Raw genomic sequence first — 22,811 nt, 5'->3', positions numbered from 1 at the left:
TACTCATGTGCACAAAATTAGGCCTGAAACATTTCCGAGCATAATGTAAGCAAGTTTCTCATCTTATAATTAGTAAATAAAACTGTGATATGTTCTGTGAATGAAGTTATACTGTATGGTCCTTTAGCTGGAAAGTTAAGTTACGATGTGTAATCCTATTTCTAGCAAAAAAAGTTGTTGTTTAGTCCAATCGCTAGCAAATAAAGCTGTGCTGTGCAGTTTTTTGACAAGCCATTGAGATTGAGTGCCACATAATAGTTGTTTTTTTATTTGAATAGATTTATAAATGTACTGTAAAGTATACTGTTCTTTTGATAATCACGAGGTAAAGCTTAACAGTTTAAAAAAAAATAATAAACTACTGTCGAAAACTACAACTTTGGAGGGTTTGGGAGGGAAGCGTCAATGAGACAATTAGACAGTGGTAAGAGAGTCGACTCTGAACCGAATGCACCGACTCACTACCAGACAATCCAAGCTGGGCATTTTGGACTAGGAGCTTCACAGCATTTCTCCCTTTGTACAATCGCCCAATTAAGATTGTGAGTAGAAGGACTCTTGTTAATGCCCTGTATAATTTTATTTGTCTTCTGAAAATAGCCTATAAATATATATATATATATATATATATATATATATATATATATATATATATATATATATATATATATATATATATATATATATATATATATATATATATATACACACAAAATATTCAACACAACACTGGAGAAAAAGAGTGACGCAGCCTGTAGTCCCGCCCAGCGCGTGCTCTCGAGAGCTTCGAGCGTTCGATTGGTGGTAATTTCCGTCCATCAAACTCAACCATGTCAAGTGTAAACGGAGCAGCGAGACAACGGCTCAGATTCCCCGCAAAACCAGGCCGAGATTCGTTTCGCGCAGGAGCCACCGGAGGCTTCTGCCCAATAGCACGACCCGTGTATATGCATACAATCTCTACTATTTAATCTGCGAAAAAACCAGTCCTGAATGATGTGTGGATGGTGGCAGTGAGGGGGAGCACGAGATCGCTTTGTAGATAAAAGAAAAACGCGCTAGTGATCAGCCTGAACCTGCTACACTTTTCCTTTTCATTTCACATGTAAGAGGCAGGAGAAGGGGACTTATGTGGACGAGCACCAATGATGTCAGGAAAGCATTACAATGGACAGGAAGTCAGCTGCTGCATCAAATATTTTATATTTGGATTTAACATAATATTTTGGGTAAGAACATGCTTTATTTTCAATTTGTTTTTATTGATTTGTCGGCTGTTATCTAAATGGTGATGCCTTTGAAAATAGAACTGTGTTATACCCGATGAGAAAACGACAATGGGTAACGTGATCTTTAAAAAAGAAAGAAAGAAAGAAAGAAAGAAAGAAAGAAAGAAAGAAAGAAAGAAAGGAAGGAAGGAAGGAATTATTCTTTAAATTTAAACACAGACAGACCGCTTCATACTGATTTCAGATGGAAAACAAAACACTGATGATACTGATCTCATCCTGATCCGACCTGCTTGTTCTAGTGTCTTATTTCCTCCGTCCATTTTTATTCCATTCTTGGAATGAGCAATGGGTTTTGTTCTGTTCTCTAAAGACCTAGCAAAACTTCAAATCTCCTCCTTTTTTCCTAGCATCGTTACATTTTTGTCGGGAGTGTATTTTCTGGTGTACATTCATCCTTCTTTGAGTCCAGCGCGTTTATGTGCACAATGATAATCGGCTTTAATATGAGTTTAGGCTGCGTACTACTGATCTGATACTGTACTACTGATCTGATACTGAACTGATACTGTACTACTGATCTGATACTGAATACTGAACTGATACTGTACTACTGATCTGATACTGAATACTGAACTGATACTGTACTACTGATCTGATACTGAATACTAAACTGATACTGTACTACTGATCTGATACTGAATACTGAACTGATACTGTACTACTGATCTGATCCTGAATACTAAACTGATACTGTACTACTGATCTGATACTGAATACTGAACTGATACTGTACTACTGATCTGATACTGAATACTGAACTGATACTGTACTACTGAGCTGATACTGAATATTGAACTGATACTGTACTACTGATCTGATACTAAATACTGAACTGATACTGTACTACTGATCTGATACTAAATACTGAACTGATGCTGTACTACTGATCTGATACTGAATACTTAACTGATACTGTACTATTGATCTAATACTGAATACTGAACTCGTACTGTACTACTGATATGATACTGAACTGATACTGTACTACTGATCTAATACTGAATACTGAACTGATACTGTACTACTGATCTGATACTGAATACTGAACTGATACTGTACTACTGATCTGATCCTGAATACTGAACTTATATTGTACTACTGATCTTATACTGAATACTGAACTGATACTGTACTACTGATCTGATACTGAATACTGAACTGATACTGTACTACTGATTTAATACTGAATACTGAACTGATACTGTACTACTGATCTAATACTGAATACTGAACTGATACTGTACTACTGATCTGATACTGAATACTGAACTGATACTGTACTACTGATCTGATACTGAATACTGAACTTATATTGTACTACTGATCTTATACTGAATACTGAACTGATACTGTACTACTGATCTGATACTGAATACTGAACTGATACTGTACTACTGATCTAATACTATATATTGATCTAATACTGAATACTGAACTGATACTGTACTACTGATCTGATACTGATTACTGAACTGATACTGTACTACTGATCTGATACTGAATACTGAACTCATAGTGTAATACTGATCTAATACTGATACTGTACTACTGATCTGATACTGAATACTGAACTGATTACTGATACTATACTACTGATCTGATACTGAATACTGAACTGATACTGTACTACTGATCTGATACTGAATACTGATACTATACTACTGATCTGATACTGAATACTGAGCTGATACTGTACGACTGATCTAATACTGATCTGGTACTAAGCTACTGATCTAATACTGAACACTGAACTGATACTGAATACTGAACTCATAGTGTACTACTGATATAATACTGAATACTGATCTAATACTGAATACTGAACTGATACTGTACTACTGATCTGATACTGAATACTGAACTCATACTGTACTACTGATTTGATACTGAATACTGAACTCATAGTGTACTACTGATCTAATACTGATACTGTACTACTTATCTGATAGTGAATACTGAACTGATACTGTACTACTGATCTGATTACTGAACTGATACTGTACTACTGATCTGATACTGAATACTGAACTCATACTGTACTACTAATCTGGTACTGAATACTGAACTCATAGTGTACTACTGATCTAATACTGATACTGTACTACTGATCTGATACTGAATACTGACCTAATACTGATCTTATACTAAGCTACTGATCTAATACTGAATACTGAACTGATACAAAATAACAGAATAATGAACCATAAAAAAACCCAACATGGTGTCCTACAATAGCCTGATCTGATACATGGAAATAGACGTTTCAGACGGTTGTGAATTCTTATACTGGTATAAAATTTTAAAAACTGGTCCATATTGTTCTCTCAGCTGTCTAACCATCTAGCCGAGGCAATCAATTTGGCTAAGCATTAAGTTTACTGGAGAACCCAAGCAAGTGTGTCTGATGATGATGATGATAATAATAATTGAAAAAATATTAATTCATATCTAGCATTTTTTGTTTGTTTTCCTTTTTTCCCCCTTCCATTCCTGACTACTTTCTTCCCATATTCTTTTGACCAAAACAAAATGTGTTTATAATGTATATACTCTGTGGTTTATTATTTACAGGTAATCTATAGTTAAAGTAGAGAGCCAAAACAAAAGACAGTCTTATCAGCACACTTTCACTTTAGTCTACACACAATATCATGCTATGCATCTTTTCCATTAAGTCATTTCGGGGATTTCAAAAAAAGTGCAAAACAGGCACTTTTGTTTCATTTCTGTTTTAACTCGTCTTTGTGCCATCAGACTAATAAAAAATAGGCTATTGTAGGACACCATGTTGGGTTTTTTTTATGGTTCATTATTCTGTTATTTTGTATGTTATAAGTGTAAGGCAATGATGGTCTTACATTTGTATCTGAAACCTATCTCTATTACACTTTAATTCTTTTGAAATTTATACATTTTATTATTTCACAAACAGGTATAGATTTGTTGTCAAATTTAGAGCTTTACCGATTGCACTACATGCTAATTAAATAACCTTTATTGGCCTCGTTTTTCTATTAATTGCTGACACTTCTGTTTCAATTGCTGAGACTGTTGTCTGCACTTTTTTCCTCTAAGAATCCCCATTAGCGCTTAGGCAAACCTTATTAAAGAAATAAGCTAAAATACTAGGATGTCAAAATTAAAGCATATATATATATATATATATATATATATATATATATATATATATATATATATATATATATATAAAACTACAGCATTCAGATCTAATTACCTGTTGGAAGAGCAGTACCTCTGCAGTGTCTTGGTTGTAAAAGTCTGTGGAGCAGGACACTATTGGTCTTCTGTCAACACATTCATTATGGCTGATTAAATGATATTGCAACACTAGTATACTTTTGGTGCTTGCAAATGTATGGTACAGCCAGTTAAAGTAATAATCTTCAGTTTATCCAGGCTATCAACCAGATTTAATGCTTACTTCAGTAGAGTTTTATACGTATGGTGCTTTCAGAAATAGTCAATGTTTTTGAAGGCAGGTTTACAGAAATATATACACCGGTCAGGCATAACCTTACAGCCACAGATCAGGCATAACATTATGACCACCTGCCTAATATTGTGTTGGTAAATAATTGAATTTAATGAATTAAATTGCTGCCTAATATATTGCACCCACCAACAGGTGCCGTGATGAAGAGGTAATCAGTGATATTCAGTTCACCGGTCATAATATTATAATGTCATAATTATATGCATAATCGGTGTAGATTCAGTATGGAAATTTTAAAATAAACCCGTCTCTACAAATGTATCCCTAATTAGCAAGTCAAAGGCAACAGTTTCTGAGAAGAAATGAGGAAGAAACATATAAAGGAACCAGACTCAAAAGGAAATCTATCTTTTTCTGCTTGACACTGGATAGTCCAATTATAATAAATAAAAATAGCTTTCCTTCAATAACTGTTTACTGTATGGTACAAAAAGTAAAAAAAAAAAAAAACAGGAAATTCTTTATTTTTGTTGAACTGTTTATTGATGGAGACTTGAGTTCAAAATTGTTTGTTACAATTGTAGTCCTAAAGCTATCATAGCAATTGTTGTTAGAATTTAGCCCCACTGTTAACTGGATCCGGTGTAATATTGATTGTATTAAAGTGCTTACTGAAGATGAATGACTAGATATCAGATACATAGAAACTGTACAGTTCAAACGTCAAATTGGTGTGTATTTGCTTATGCTTTGCCATGTCTGTATTCCATATAACATGTTCCTGGGAGCAGTAAATAAAGCACCCAAAATAATCGTGTACAATAACATAAAGTTTTCAAAGTTGCCCAGATTTACATAATGTTAGAAATAAATGGATGTTTTAAAAAATGTAACCGAAAGAAAATAAGTAAATATAATGTAGCGGTTTTTTTTTTAATTAGCCAGATTGCTTTTGCTTTGTCCAGTCTTATTTAGGCTTCAAACTTCAGGCTACTTTGATGCACTTTCCATGTTCTCAGAGCATCAGAGCGGGTCTCTGTTAACTACCGTAAGTGCCGTGCCTCCACTAGCTTGTTGTTTCAAATGAAAGAAGTCCTTTGTTTTTCCGCATGACATTTTCCAGGGTGCATGATGTAGGCTTTTTGGGGCATGCTGTACTGCTGCATTTTCCATTTTGTTTCCATTTTAACCTGGTTTGCAAGAATGGCACATGAAGATGTGATTAAAAAAATAATGACAAGTATTTTCTGTAGTAGGGTTCAAGAGCACATATGCTTTCATGTAAATGGTCAAATCAGTCAGTGAAGCACCGGAAAGGCATAAAAGTCTCATCATGGTGATATATGTTTAATTATAGCTCTCATCATTGCACATAGATAAATATAGCTGCACAGTTGTAGAGCTATGTCCTACACTAGGTGACCTCTGTGTACCACCCCATCTTTGACTATTCCTGTTCATCTTATGTTTTATGCATTTATGTGTCTCTGGTTCTTATAGTATCTAAGCTGCAAAACAATCTTCTGTTATTAAATATAGACTAGCAGTCGTTCAGCATGCAGTGTACAGAGGATTTGATTATGAATAAAAGAGATCTTGAATGGGCTGATAAGATTATACAGTCCTCTAATATCATTTAGTATGGTAATACCCAAGGTTTCCAACATGTAACAAGAAAAAATTATTATTAAAAATATATATATATAAATAATAATTACAGGTTATTTTAGCACAATAAATCTTAATGTGGTTTTAATTGGGTTTGACATGTAGATGTAAAATCAGCTCTAAAATGTAATAAATGTAGATTGCATTAGATTCTTTATTGTCATTGTGGGTCTAGCCAGAATTGCAAATATCAATTTAGCAAGTAGCAGCGAGTGCATGTACAGCGAAATCTTTCAAACGCTCGACCTCTGCTGCTGCTGCTGCTCCTTATCTTATCATACATGTTATTCAACAGTTATTTCCCGCTTCCACTGATTATGACCGGCGACATTCTGTGAGTGTTTATATTACCCAAAAACAGACTGGGGCTATGTTCCTCTGTTTTCATTACATAAAAATCCACTTTCTAGTAGATGCTAATCATTTCTACAGTAGAATTTGTGAGATTAGCAATGGACAATTCAAACAAAAAGATGAAATTAAAACAGAAATGTTCAAATCACTTTATAACTAGCCAGCACACCACAGGCATACACTAGTAATGATGTACACTTGCTGCATCATTCTGTTGGAAGACATCAAAATATTGAATGTGTGAACTGTAAGTCATTAGAGAATTAAAACCTGGCACAGCTACACACCGATGGAAAGTAATAAAGTACAAATTCTTTGTTACTGTGTTGAGTGACCTTTTCTGGTGCCAGTTCTTTGTTTCACTATTACTATTACACATTCAGTTTTTTACACAAATGTCTGTACTTTCTACTTTTTACATTTTCAAAACAAGCTTGTTACTTTAGTTTCTACTTGGTGACATAATCAAACTGGCTTTTTCAAACTTTACTAATGGTGTATTATTTGATGGCTCTCATGCACCACAGGCATAGCCTGCCTGCCTGCCTATCTATCTGCCTATCTATCTGCCTATCTATCTATCTATCTATCTATCTATCTATCTATCTATCTATCTATCTATCTATCTATCTATCTATCTATCTATCTATCTATCTATCTATCTATCTATCTACATACACATACACATACACATACACATACACAGGGTAATTAAAAAAGAACGAACCGAAATCATGACTCATTGCTTCAGTTCTCGAACATCGTCATGGATTGAGTCTGTGACCATTTGAAAGAGGAGTTATCTATGTTTTGAATGGCTGCCACTGGGAGTTGCGTCGTTCTTCCGGAAACGTTAATTTGTTGTATTGCGTAATGAATCAGGTTCATTCTTTTAGAATAACCCTGTATATATGGTGGATGTTCAACTTTGATACATTCATTACATAGCTAATTATTTTGTATTATATACCGCGAGGTCCAGTTACCAGCATGAAACTTAAACAGGTAGTAGTAATGGCTACTTTTTACTGAGAATTTAATGAGAATTTTGAGAATGCTCAAAATGGTCTTCAGACAGTTCCTGATCGAAGAGTTCCTAATTGTTTTGTTTGGCAACATGACAAATTGTCATTGTTGGCTGAAAACTTCAAAATCAATTATATGGAACTGGTTTGAACATGCCAGACATGGTACAGACAACAGTAGTTTGAAAATATGCAAAAGCAAGACTCGCGTTTAACCAACTCAAAAGAAAATAAAAGTAATACCCATCAAAATGGTTCAATATAAATAAATAAACTAATAAAGTGGTTTAAGCAGCTTCAAAGCTTTTTAAACTGCGAATAACATCACTACTTCTTAGCTAGGCACAGAATGGTGAAAAGAAGTACAACAAAATCCCAAACAATTCAATTTTAAAACAATTTGAAGCTAAATTTAAGAATTAAGCTGGTCTATTACTTATATAAACGAATTTAAAGACCGATAAATTGCCTTTCCATTTACTGCAACTATTATTGAAGATTAGGAAAGCTGATTTACATATTTATTTACCTTTTATTGTACACTGTCAAGGCATAATTGTTGTTCAGCTGTTGACATTTGGAAGTGGTTTACATTAAGTTGGATATTGTACTTTGTTATAATTAGTTTAAAATGGGCATTTGCTTGAATTGGTTTATTTTTTTTCTCTCTAAGGGTATGTTTTCTTTAGAGCTATATTCTTATCATTGGATGCTCTGCTCAGTAACTTGGTAAATAACCAAGTTACAAGTTAAGTGTCCAAAACCAACATAAAAACTAATTGTGATCATATGATGATACTGTGATACATATATGAAGAGTATACATATTGTGATACAGACTGAAAAAAGAAATTACCCACTGCTACACCACACACAAACCACTACAACTGTACACCACTTGTGGTGGCTGTGCATTGAACAATACTAGTACAATAATCATAGAGCACCAATAGCATTCATTTAGAAGAGTGTATGCTGAAGGTTTTTGAATCAACATTGTTCTTTATATACGTATTTTATAAGCATACATTTATAATGCATATTATCATAACTTAAATGTGGAATGAGATTAAATGTGCTCTATTTATTTTAAAGTCGGAAGCAAAACACAGGTTGTTTTACAAGATGATAATCATAACATGAAAAAAGACAATTTTAACCATCAGTGGCATTAAAATATTCTCTCTCTGTCTCTCTCTCTCTCTCTCTCTCTCTCTCTCTCTCTCTCTCTCTCTCTCTCTCTCTCTCTCTCTGTTTCTTTCCAATTGTTTGATTTCTTGATATTTTGGGAAAGGATAACAATGAAGAAAAGCATCTGGCCTTTTAAGAACATTGTACCAAAAGATATAAGATATTAAACCTCATTCTATTTAACTCCCAAATTCAATCCCAAAATTGGCCATACAAATGGATTTGATGTTTTTATATCAATTGTGTGTAGTATAGCTAGGCCTAGAGGTAAATGATTAACCTCTGCTTCCTATATGAATGTTAGCAACATTAAAGCTTGAAATAAGAGTTGACAAACAGCATCAGATTACTAATATCATTAAGCCCACTGTAATGAGTGCAGATCTCAGTGTCAGACCATGTGTATGAACAATGAGAGCTTATAGATATGATACAGAAAAAAAGTGTATATGTTTGCTTTAATAGACTCTGCGGTTATATTTATACAGAAATTTGACATTTTTAAATGGGCTAATTTATTGTTGTAATGGTGAGATGTTCGAATAATTTATTTCATATACTGAAGGGTTTCTATTGCTATAAATCAATGCATAATATTTGTGACACATTATGTTTCAGATTTAACAACAAATCTGATCATTGGAAAAGTCACTGTAATTACACACACAGGATTTGGGTTACTGGATTTTTTAGGAGAGCTTTTTTGTTTTCTGTAATATATACTGAAATCAATCTCGTTTCAGCCGGTGCCAGACACTGCAAAGGAGTTACATGTTTGAATCACTGATAACACTAACAGTCTAAACCCTTTTATTATTGCTGATGACTTGGCAGTGAGGTGCTCCTGAATTAAGATTATGCTGTTTCAATATTTATTAGGAGAAATGGAGAGATCATCACAATTATTTTAGTGCAAATGTGTAAAGACTTTTTTTTCATAATTAGGAATCATAGTATATTTGAACACTTTTTCATTATTCCTCTAAAGCAAAAATATTCTTTATAAAGTCAAATTAATACTGTTAATATATTTTCATGATTCATTTGAGTATCAGAGATTTTGTTGTTTATTAAAAACACTGGATTATTCTCTTTAGGAAAAACACATATGTATTAGTATAGTCTGTTTGTCTTAAGTGTTTTCAGATGTTTTGCATTATCTCCCCTCATTATAAGGCTTGAACCTTAGTACAATGAACTGTTGGAAAGAGTCATAAATTCACTCCACTTTCAGACTGACCCCTGGCTTCATTTCTTATTTAGGGTGCCTTCCCCGAAAGTTTAATTGTTTGTTTAATTCTTTGGGTGTTTTTTTTTTTTTTTTTTTTTTTTTTTTTTTTTTTTTTTTGGTGGCGTGAGAGTCAATATATGTTATTGGACTATGTTAGATCTTTGTATATGGTAAATAAAATTTTGAATTTAAAATAACACTGAATAAATGGTGAATATTAGAACAAATTGCTTTCTTTCTTTCTTTCTTCTTTCTTTCTTTCTTCTTTTTTTAGTTGCTGGGTGTGGCCTTCCTTGGGATTGGACTATGGGCATGGAGTGAGAAGGTGAGAAAATGTCAAACACACATTGACTGGAGTTTCTTAAAATCAAATATGCTGAACAATGTTACATGTACAACATAAATGTAGTGAAAGAACTAATAAAATAAAAGCCCCTGAGCAGTGTACTTTCACTGACACACGTACTGTACTGAAACTGACTGAAGAGATCACAAGTTCAAACTTCAATGTTCCCACAGTCTTCTATAAACAGGGGTTTGGGAGGGGTTTTGTGAAGCTTCAGCGTGGAAAGAAATAGTCTTCCTCTTCTGTCAGATCATGTACAGATACGGTATTCAACAGCCATGTGACCCTGTATGTGTAGCATTTCCTCACATAAAGGCTCAATCTAGAACACTTGTTTTTTCCTGTTTTTTATTTGTCTTTCTAAAAGAACACTTTCTGTAGAATTCTCCAACAGGTTTTTTTTTATTATTAAAGGACTCTAAGGAGGATGGTTTTAGGGAGCCATGACCCTTTAAATAGGTTTGAGGGTTATTGTGGAACTATTTCAGTGGTGTAGTTCATGAGTATTTTTAATTTAACTTTTAGGTGGGAAATGGCACTGACTGAATTTGAAGCTAAATAAACAAAAAAACAACTGCAGTAAACATAATTGAATGGTATAGTGCAGTGGTCCCCCACCCCCAGTCCGCAGACCGGCACCGGTTCTTGGGTCAATTGGTACCGGGCCGCATAGAAAGAATACATAACTTACATTTTTACGTTTTATTTATTATTTGATTCTAAAAACTGTCTGTCTATGACTTGATGCATGTCATGATTCTTCCCTCGGTCACATGTCTTACCTCCATCCGATACCTTCTTAAAGGTGCTCTGGCCGCTAACACATAATACATTACCGCTAAATTCAAACCCCCAACTAGCAAAATAAACAAAAAACAACACAGTGGATTCACGTTTATTATTATATTTAGAAAATACCAGTTTTTATGCCGGTCATATCATTTGCCGCCACACCATAATGGCTGGTCCGTGAAAATATTTTCATTAATCCAGTCCGTGGCGCAAAAAAGGTTGGGGACCACTGGTATAGTGTATTTGTACTATTGTTCTTATTTTACTTAAGTCTTAATTTGACCCAGCAGTGGTGTTTAACACAAGAAATTTTCTTGCTAAAGCAGTGTTATTAAATCAGATGCACATCTTAAACAAGGTCAATTTGTATATCTGCCTCAGTTTGCTAATCAAGTGCAAGCTTGATCATTTTAAATTTGATGAAGCAGATTTTAAACGATGTATGCAGATAGGACTGTAGCAGAAAGTGTGCCATCTCTACACAAAGATTTTATTTTAATCAACCACTTAATTCAATGCAGCTACAATACTCCTGTAAATATGGTATTCGGTAATTGGATTGCAGAAAATTACAGAAGCGTTGCTTCACATTTTTACAGATTAGTACACAGTGTAGCCCGGGAGGATGTAGCTAAAGATAAGCCTGGCAGGCAGTGAAGGCACTGAGGACAACGCCTTGAAATTTAATAAACCTTGTAGTATTAATGTTAAAGAACCAGAGATTTAGGTTGGTATGGTCGGGTTGGCCTGCTCTCAGCAGAGATGTTGTTGAAGGAACGACAGAATCAAAGCCAGCAGTGCACTAAAGTTTTTGCACACAAAGAATCATATACAGAACATTATTCTATTTTATTACATTTACTAAAGCCAAAAGAATGTTCCATATGCTATATACTGAGGCCCTCACAATAATGACCATCTGTTCCATCTCAGCTCTCTGTCTTCTGTTCACACTTGGTGTTAAACAGCTGTCTCAAGTGGATTGTAGTATGTGCACATGTACAGGGGAGTTTGGCATGTTTCAGTACTGCTTTATTCAGGATTTTATTTATGCTGTAAATGGTTCGATATTACAACACAAGTCAGTGTTGAACTAGGGATTGGAAGAGTGTATTTGGAGTTTAGTAGTATGTTTTCAGCTGACAGATTTTACTTTTTAAGAAATTATTCAATTGTTGAATTTTCAACTGTCAAATTGTCATTTTAATTTCCTTTTTGCTTTCCTTTTTATTTATTTGTATTAGTGAAGAGCTCAGCCTCTGTGGTGGTGGTGTTAAAACACCACAGCAGTCCTACTGTGGCTGATTAGATTTTAATGGCATCCTAATACCTAATATATTTTAATACTCTGTCTGTTTTTGTCAGGGTGTGCTATCAAACATCTCCTCTATCACTGATCTGGGTGGGTTTGACCCCGTCTGGCTGTTTCTGGTGGTGGGGGGTGTGATGTTTATCCTGGGTTTTGCTGGTTGCATCGGAGCTCTGAGAGAGAACACAGTCCTCCTCAAATTTGTAAGTCAGTTTTCATCTTCACGGTATTCTTTTTAGACAGTAAACATGTGAGCTACTTTTTTGTTTTTAAATATGGACTGAACTCATGAATTATTGGCCCCCTTATTTTGTTCATGTATTTCCCTCATTTTCCAGAATATTAACTATTCCTTTTTTCAGTGCACATTCACACAATGGGCTAAATATGGGTTTTAATACAGAACTCTAAAACAATTCTCTTAGGAAATACTCCTGAACACGCATATTGTGGACAGATGAGCTCAAACTATATGCTCACCATGCATACAGTATATTTTACTGTTAATGGTCAATGAGCACAGTATGAAGCAACAGATGTTTAAAACATTTGGATGGATTTTTGATGCATTGCAACTTTTGGTGGGGGAAGCTTTATCATGACAAATGTCATTATTAATCTAACAGTATTCCAGACAGGAAAAAAAAAGCCTTTTCCAGAAGCTTAAGACTTGGACATAACAGAATCAGCTTTACTGGCCAAGCATGTCATGCAAGAGTAAACCAACAGTACACATTTAACATACAGGCACTGCACAGCCTTGCTGGATTGAACATATATCTCTGCATCAGTTGGATAACAACTCCTAACATGTTGTGGACACAATCACTCTTCTGCAGCAGACATCTCAGTATCCTGAGTTGATCACTAATCCAGACCACGGTCTTACATGAAAGAGGACAATTCTGTAAAGCTGCTTTGAGGCAATGTACAGTGTAAAAAGCGCATTAGAAATAAACTTAAATTGAAAATTCACTTGCATGTAGCATGTGAAGTTGTATGAGTTTAAAATGTATAAGTTTAAAATGTTCTGTATGAAAGTGTCCAATATCCCTCCATGGAGTGTTTGTAACATTTGTATGGTGATCTAATTATTCAGATAAATTCATACATAATTTCATACATGATTTTTTTTTAAGTAAGTATTAACTTTAAGTAATATTTATATGTCCTTGCTTTTTTGCCCACTCCAGTTTTCTGTGTTCCTGGGGATTATTTTCTTCCTGGAACTGACAGCCGGAGTTCTTGCCTTTGTCTTTAAGGATTGGATCAAAGACCAGCTCTTTTTCTTCATAAATAACAACATCCGAGCGTATAGAGATGATATTGACCTACAAAATCTAATCGACTTCACTCAGGAATATGTAAGTGATATTGTGTGTGTTCATCTACACACAGTGGAGGTTTTTAAAAACGTAAATAGAACAATAACAAAAGAAAATAATTGAAATGAAAGTTGCTTGATCAGAAAGTAGATGAGGCAGAAATTGAGAGTAAAAAGAGAGAAAGATTTGAACAAGCATTATAGATCTAACAGTTGCTGTATCTCAAAGAGGCTGTGATGGAGCCAGTTACCATAGCAGTTCTCTTCATTGTGCTGGCTGTAATTGGCAGAATCCCCACAATGCAACTCTTTATTTATTTTATTTAGCTGACAGTATTGCTGTGTACATCACACTGGGCTGCTAAAGTCTGTCTGTTACACAAAATTGAATCTTTAACAGACATTTTTGCCAGACAAACCATCTTTGAAAAAATAGAAGCTCTCAGTATTATTTTGAAGAAAAACAAAGAAGTGCCTTTTGAATGGCACATCACAACATTATGTCCACTACTTTCATGCAGTCTTCCACCAAAAATGTAAAACAAATGCATGTTTCATCATGATAACTATGTTTAGAGGAATCTAATTCAGAATCTAAATCAGAGTTTAATCAATTACTGATTCGGTTTATAGGATTTTGCTTTATTTGTACATCTTAGAGTAAAATATTGGTCCTGTGTCACCAAGAATTGTTGAACTTTTCTCTTAAAAGGAGAGAATGGAATAGGAAACAATGCTATTATGCCTGATTGAAGCACAAACAGGACATGCCACATATGTGGTCATATGTCTCCTTAATTCATTTCATTTCATCAAGTAGAACAACACTGAGTAATATATTGGATTTTAAATAGGATTAAATCTAATTTTTTTTTGTTTTTATTTATTTATTAGTTTTTTAATCACTTGCTTTTATACTTTGAGAATTATTTAAGTATGAGGGATCTGGGCCATTGTTTTACCAGTGACAGATACTGGAGCGACAGATCACATGAACTGTTTCAACCAGCCAGTCCTCCTCCACCTGGGGCAAAACCTAAATTTAATACAGTGAACTGTTCTATGTGAATTAATAGACTATTTTATTTTTCTGAATTCATCTATTTTTATGACCAAAAAATTTCTTTTAACTTAGTTATAGGGTTTGTGTTTCCATTCGAATAGAGAACAATTAAACATTATCAAACAAACAAAACAAACATGGACAAAAGTTTGTGGACACCTAATTCTAATATTCCTATGTGTTTTTTGAACATCCCATTATACATTTATTCCCCATTTTTTGCTATAATAACCTCCAATCTTCTGAAAACAAGTTCTACTAGATTGCAGAGTGAAAATTGTGCTCAGTCATTGACACAGGAATTAGTAAGTCAGGTATTAATGCCTGGGGTGCAGTCAGCATTCCAGTTCATTCCAAAGGTGTTCAGTAAGGTTAAAGTCAGTACTCTATAGCAGGCCACTCAAGATCTTCCACTCCAAACTATGTAAACCATGTCTTCATGAAGCTGGATTTGTGCACAGGGCCATTGTCATGGTAGAACAGGTTTGGGTCTCGTAGCTCAAGTGAAGGAAACATTTCCAAAGGCATCCTATTCAATTGTGTGCCTCTAACCACAAAGGTGTCCGGATGCTTTTGTCTAAATTGTGTATCTTTTAGTAAATATGAAAAAGCTGTAAACAAATAAATGTCCTCAGCAGAAGCAGCCTTAAATGTACAATCAATGAAAGTTGAGACAGTAACTTCTTTTTTTATTTTATAGGCAAATTTATATTTATTAATTAATGCGTGGTTGCCAAAACCACTGTCATAATTCATGCTTAAAAATAACTAAATATTTAAGAATTATTTAAGTGATTCTCAAGAGCATTTTTATACATGTACCAGCCAATAAACAGTGGAAGAAAAGAGCATGTAATTTTATATTTGCAGTGGGAGTGTTGTGGGGCATTTTCAGCCGATGACTGGGATCTCAACATCTACTTTAACTGCACAGACAACAACCACAGCCGAGAGAAGTGTGGTGTTCCCTTCTCCTGCTGCAACAAGGACCCAGCGGTAAGAGAGCAGTGGGCGATGAAAGGAGCCTGGTTTAACAGCTTGTATTTGATTTACTTTTTAGCAATAGTTTTAGTATGAAAACTTTTTTTTTTATGTATATAACAAGACTGACTTGGTACAGTAGAATTTCTTTAAGTTGTATAGGTTGTGAAAAGATTGATGAAATGATCATGTAATAGTTTTTTTGCTCATGAGGTATAACAGGGCAGCATAACACAGTTAAAAGAAAGACAAACTGCACACTTTTGCATGCACAATTAGCTAGTAATGCTCTGGTTGACAATTAGAATCAGAAATATAATTTTCTTTCATAGCTTTCTTACTGGCAGTTTATTAATTGATTAATTTGAAATAAAGCACAGCTTGCATGAAAAAATTGCCAATATGAAACCATTGACCAAAGTAGCAAACTTGCAGGCTGTTCTTCAGGTAGTAAAATAACCACATGCGTGTACTATGAATTCTTTGCAATTAGCCGTTTTTGAGCAGCAGAAAGCTACATTCTTTTACTATCTGATCCATTTCAACAGGCAACACACACACATGCAAGTTTCATTCACTCTGTTGCTCACAATTGTACCCGATGGTCAATCTGACTGAGCTGCAGAGATCCTGTGTGAATATGGGACAGTTCCAGAAAGACAACCATCATTGCAGCCCTTTACTTATCTGGGCTTTTTGGCAGAGTGACTAGGCGAAAGCCTCAGTGCAAAACCCATGGAAGCCTGCTTGGAGTTTGCCAACAGACAAGGACTTTCAGAGTTTGTGGAACAAGATTCTCTGGTCTGATTTAATTGTTTGGCTTCAGTTCTAAACATTATGTCTGGAGGAATCCAGGTGCCACTGATCACCTGCCCAAAACCATCCCAAAAGTGAAGCATGATGGTGGTAGCATCATGCTGTGGGGATGTTTTTCTGCATCAGAGACCTGGCAAGTGGTCAGGGTTGAGGAAAACATGAATAGAGCAAAGTTCAGAGATATCTTCTTTTTCGGCTTCTCCTATTAGGGGTCACCACAGCAGATCATCTGTCTCCATACCCCCTGTCCTCTACGTCTGCCTCTTTTAAACCAACTATAAGTACAGAGATATACCCAATAAAAATCTATTCCATAGCTTTCAGGACCTCCGTCTGTGCCAAAGGTTCACTTTCCTACATGACAATGACCCTAAGCATGCAGCCAATACAACAAAGGAGTGGCTTATACAACTCTGTAAATGCTCCAGCCTGCATGTTTGCGATGATGGAAAATGAACGCAAATACATTAAAGATCTCTCTAATTCATTTTTCTGTTGTAACATTACAGCCCACTGGTGGTACAAGATAGCAGCACAGACTTAGACTAGAGAAGTTATGAGCTGCCTAGATGAGAAGTTCCCACATATTCCACCAGCTCGAGTGTGATCTTTAGCTGATGCCATGCAGGGTGAACCTTTATTATTTTCATCTGAAAAAGCTTTGTCTTAAAAAGGTTGAGGTGATCCTTCATCTAGGCTGAAATGCCAGTAAAGCACAGCTGAAATGCTGAGGTTGGATCAAGATCACCACCTGGGGGAGGACATCTAGAGCTGATTATTTTCAGTACAGCAGTGATCACCTGTTTGCCCCTCTACAAATCTCTGGGTGGTGGCACTCAAATATCCCAGAGCAGTTTCTGGGATGCTGGGAGTGATCAGGAGAACATGATGGTTTATGGTATAAGATTAAAGAAATCATAAAAAATAAACCCCACCTCAGTAAGCAGAATGAGTTAGAGGAGGCCATTTAAGGTAAAGAGCATTCATTATAATATGCCAGGAGTAATCAGCCTTTTATTTAAATGCTGTAACTCATCACTCATCTCATCACTTCTTTCCTTCCTGTGTGTAATTACATCACTTTAACAGTCAGGTCTAGCAGATGTATGTTTTAAAGAAAACAGACGTAAACAAAACTATGGTTTAGAGTTTCCACAAATTATTTTAGTGAATACAGAAGATAAGAAAGAAATGTAGGCTAAAGAGTTTTTATGCTATTTTTTTTACCAGTCCACATGTACAAGATTACTGTTTGTTCTGTGTGGGTTTTTTTTTTGTTTGTTTGTTTTTTAATGGTTGCTGCTGCTGTTAAAGGAATATTATTTATACCACACTTCTTGTTTTTTAGGAGGATGTCATCAACACACAGTGTGGATATGACGTCCGGGCTAAAATAGTATGTTGAACTGTTCTGTTCTTTTCTTTTTCGAGTCTATCCTTTTATTACATTTAGGAGAATGAACTATAGCACATACAGTAATATATCCTGATCTTTCTCAGGCTTTTTTAATTCTCATCTACCATAGCGACACAATATGTAAAAATGTCAGTTACTTTCTGGTAAAAAAAAAAAAAATAATGTAGAAATATCACTGGTGTCTTTTTATTATTTTTTTTTTTTTTTTAGTCTTTATCAGTTAGAGAAAGAAAAATGCGCATGTAGTGTAAGTAAATGATCAGATATTACACAGTGAGGATGAGGTGCCCCCTGCAGGTCATGAATCATAACACATTCCTTATGTTTTTAAGCAAACCACTGCACACGGTGCTGCTATAAATATATATTTAGATTAATCTGAAGAAAATATAATTTTCTATAAGATTATGATGATATTTGTTTCTGTAGGATGATGAGCAAAAGAACTACATATACGTGAAGGGCTGTGTGCCTCAGTTCGAGAAGTGGTTACAGGACAACCTGACCATAGTAGCCGGAATCTTCATAGGCATTGCACTGCTACAGGTAAAGGTTCTTTTTTTCTTCTTCCCCTTTACTGGTAGTCGTCGACTTACGACCTTGCGCTCTTACGACCATTCGACATTACGATCACAAGCCGCGGCGTACGACAGTGCGTACCAGTTTGCGGCAGCACTACCATCTCCGCGATTTTGAAAGATAAAGAAATAATTCGTGAATCAAAATGGTGTAGAGATGATACAAATGGCATAAAATTAACAAATACTACTTAAAGATTTTTATAACATAATTTCACAGTACTGTACATATAGCCTACTGTACTTACGACCAAATCGGTCTGTCAGAACCAATCGTGGTCGTAAGTCGACGACTACCTGTACGTCTCACAAATATAAATTCTTTAATTATCATGGTATAGTATGATTTATTGCACTGTTCCTCATCAGACTATTTTATATACAGTACAAAGTTGCAAAAGTATGTGGACATTGGGTCTTTTGTGCACATGTGCAGAATGTGAGGGCTTCATTGTAAAGTATTGCAGATGAAATAATATCAGCATGCCATAGTCAGATCTGATTCTGCACGGTGAACTCACCAGTCTCACCATCATGCAACATATTTATTTACCTTTCTAATACTTTCGGGTTGTGATGATATTGTACATATTGCTGTATATTATAATGTACAACGTGTTTTTTTTTTGTTTATGGTTATGCGAGACAATCAACTTGCTTTCTGTTTACCAGATTTTTGGAATATGCCTGGCCCAAAATCTAGTGAGTGATATTGAAGCCGTGCAGGCAAGTTGGTAAGTCAACCTGATTGAGCTAATGAAGTTTGAATACATCTGCTTTGCTTATGCATGCTGTATCTGCAAAACACTGCATTCTAACTCTTAAGTAGGCAAACAAGCTAGAAGCATGTTCCTGCTCATTTCCTTTATATTTCTACTGATTAATAAATTTTTCTATATTAGCATAATTAATCTTACATTCAATTGTCATTTCATTTATTTTAATTTGTAAAAAAAAAAAAAAAATAATTGCAGACACTATTATCTCCCTTTAACTATCAAAAGCAGCTAATAAATGGGGTATTCCTGGGAGTACCCCTGTGTACTTGTGAGGGAGGCACTCATCTTGTGGGTGAAAAATTATTCCACACCCATCACATTTAGCATGTTTTCTTTAGTCATGGAAAGCCCTGCAAGGTTTTCCATTCCCTGCTCCTTTTCACAACTCTGCAGTAGCCAGTCTTCGGTCTGACACATAATCAGATCTTACAGAAACGTGAGGTTTAGGATAATAAACAATTTTAAAACTATCACAGGGGTAGATTCTTCTTCCCCCCCGATTGTGCTTCACTGCCTCCTGATTGGTGAAACCACTGATTCAGAATCAGAGACAAATTTCACAGCTTCCTAGATGGTGATGTCAGAATGCAGAACATTTGAATAGATTTTTTAAAATTGCATTCTCTTCTCCTCTGCATTTTGTGCATCTCTATTCTGTGCATGCTGCGAGTCATCACGCTACACCTCAATTAGCATTTAAATACACCATCTCTCATCCTCTCTTTGATACACTCTATATGTGCCTGTTAAAAGCTGGCTCGCTTTGCTAAGTTCCCCCCCCCCCCCCCAAGTCCATATCAATTTTGTCCTCCTCAAGATTAGGGCTGTTTTCTTACCAGCACTCTTTTTCTAAGTGCTGCAGTGTAATTGTATGTATAGTGACCTGCTGCTGTTTTACTCTTTTAACCAGTACTCTGGATCTGAAACCCTGATTAAGCTGGCCATTTTGTATTTTGGGAGGTTCTCCTCACACACCAGCAGCTGCCATTAAAGTAGAAAGAAAAATGCATAGTTGCTTGTTAGCCATAACAGTGCAGAATATAAAGCGTAAATTCAAGAGTATTGAGTAAGCCATTCAGTAATCACAGCTGTTTAGGCATGTAACCATTCAAGGAATTGAAACAAAATTTTATCTTTGAAAAAATCTTCAAATCTTTGACTTTATAACAGCTCTTTTGTGGTGATGGTGTGGTGACTTGTAATGCAGGCATGTACAATTTATATTAATGGCAGCTCGCTTTTGTTTTTGAGTTCTTCACTGAACATATTCATCTCTCCTGATTTTTTGTATTTGAACTCAAGTCTATTTGTTTGCATTTTTTTACATTCTGGAGGCTGAACTGTTTAGTCCTCATTGGTCTTCCAGGTCGTTTGTTATTTCTAACCCTACCACTGACATTTTGCTTCTTAATCTAAACAGATTGTGTATAAAAAGGGCTATGAGTACACATGGTTCCAAAAGAATTAGAGGTGCGGTGGGATAACAGCAAATATTGTGCTCCAAAACCTGGTTAAAGCTGCAGCATGGTGCATGAAACCTGATGAGCACATTTGGTTAAGTCTCAAACTAATTTGATCTCTTTTGCAGCTTGTTCACCTGAAGATAATGTTCCCTTAGACACAGGTAATTGACAGACATAAACACACTTTCACACCATAAAGCCAGAACTATTCTTACTATTTAAAACTTCTCCCTTCTTTTTTTTCTTTTTACAGTATTCAACAGTAATGGCGCCAGCAACAGAACCCAACATGCCACAGTCATCGGGTTGCGTGTGTGTGTACAGACGTGACCTGCATCATTATATTTTATTGGGAAAATAAAGAACTTTTCAGTGTTTCACAGACCAGTCACGTGTATGAAATGTATAAATGCGTGGCTGTGCATTTGCGCGTGTGCACGTGCCCATGTCTTGGCATATTTTATTATTAGAATGCACTACATCTTCACTATGTCCAATGATTTAAAGTGTTAGTTTCCTGTTAACATTGTTTCATAATCACACACATTGATATTATTCTACTAATAAACAAATCTCTGTCCCGTTTGTGGACAGTGACTGGTAACCGTTTGGTGGCGTAATACCTCAAAAGGTATGAACCTGTACTTCATCAAGGTAAAGTCTATAATATTAAACGACCTCTGACACCAGCAGAATATACAGTAAAAGTATTGTGAAGTGATTTATAATCAAATCGAAAGGTTCAGAGGTTATAGTCACGGCTAAATATAATAGTTAATATGTTAGTAGAAAAATGGCTTGGAGAGATGAATATCTATTTAGATTAAATATACTTCAAAAAGTATTCAGTTACACACTTTCTATAAAGGTCAGGTATTTTTAGAGTGATTTCCCGACTGGGTTTCCATGTGGAGGTTATACAGTTTATTTAAGCAGCCAATGAAGAAATGTCTGATGAACATAAATATGTTAACTGAAAGAATGTAAAATGTATAAGGGAATGTTTCTCTAATGTAGGAGTATTATAATCAAAGGAACTAATGTTGAATACACTGTCAATTCTGTGCTCTACTTATCCATTTTATCAAATAAACAGAATTTTTCACCTGACATTGTGCCTCACATTAAACATATGGAAAGGAACTACATCTGGGTACCAAGTACATTGGTGCTTATTATTATCATAATCAACATGCAAAATCAGCCCTGGAGTTTGAGGATTTAATGGAAACTTCAGTAGTTTATGAAAACTATAAATGTAGTATTGTGTATAAACCTGTAAATGAAGTGTAGAGCTTTCATGTATATTAGTATTGTGTATGAATAACCAATTATTTCTCTCTTTCTCTCGCATACACACAGACAGGAGAAGCTCTATACTACTTTTTAGTTCCCAGTTAATCTCCTGTACTCGTTTTTCAGTCACTGGAACTTTGAATATTAATGAGGACCTGTTGTGGATTTTTGTTCTCTTGTATTAACTACTTCATGCTTTCGGGATTGAGATACTATTATTATTGTTCCTCATTCCACATTCCCCATCTTTCTCCTGGTATTCTTTAAACATTTTTAAATACGGGCAACGATTCAAATGGTTGAAATCACTTTTCTGAATACTGTAAATCTATTAATATCTCCAAGATCGATGCATGTTCCAATGCAAAAATGTGTGAGAGGCGAGAAAGATGCCACCCTACAAAAACTGCAGCAGGCCACCAGAACACAACT

General features: G+C 35.2%; 1 protein-coding gene across 1 annotated transcript; it reads left to right on the top strand.

Annotated features, from left to right (window-relative positions):
• Positions 1 to 803: 803 nt before the first annotated feature.
• On the top strand, positions 804 to 22,193 carry tspan5a (tetraspanin 5a). The gene is made up of 10 exons (XM_083540853.1): positions 804 to 1,229; positions 10,490 to 10,540; positions 12,719 to 12,865; positions 13,856 to 14,026; positions 15,920 to 16,045; positions 18,195 to 18,242; positions 18,693 to 18,809; positions 19,514 to 19,575; positions 21,209 to 21,244; positions 21,337 to 22,193. The coding sequence occupies exons 1-9, from the start codon at positions 1,146 to 1,148 to the stop codon at positions 21,219 to 21,221; spliced, it is 819 nt and encodes a 272-aa protein (XP_083396979.1). The 5' UTR covers positions 804 to 1,145; the 3' UTR covers positions 21,222 to 21,244; positions 21,337 to 22,193.
• The last annotated feature ends 618 nt before the right edge of the window (positions 22,194 to 22,811 follow it).

Source organism: Silurus aristotelis (genome assembly GCF_946808225.1).
Source record: "Silurus aristotelis genome assembly, chromosome: 5".
Lineage (NCBI taxonomy): Eukaryota > Metazoa > Chordata > Actinopteri > Siluriformes > Siluridae > Silurus > Silurus aristotelis.
This window is presented reverse-complemented; position numbering and strand designations above follow the sequence as displayed.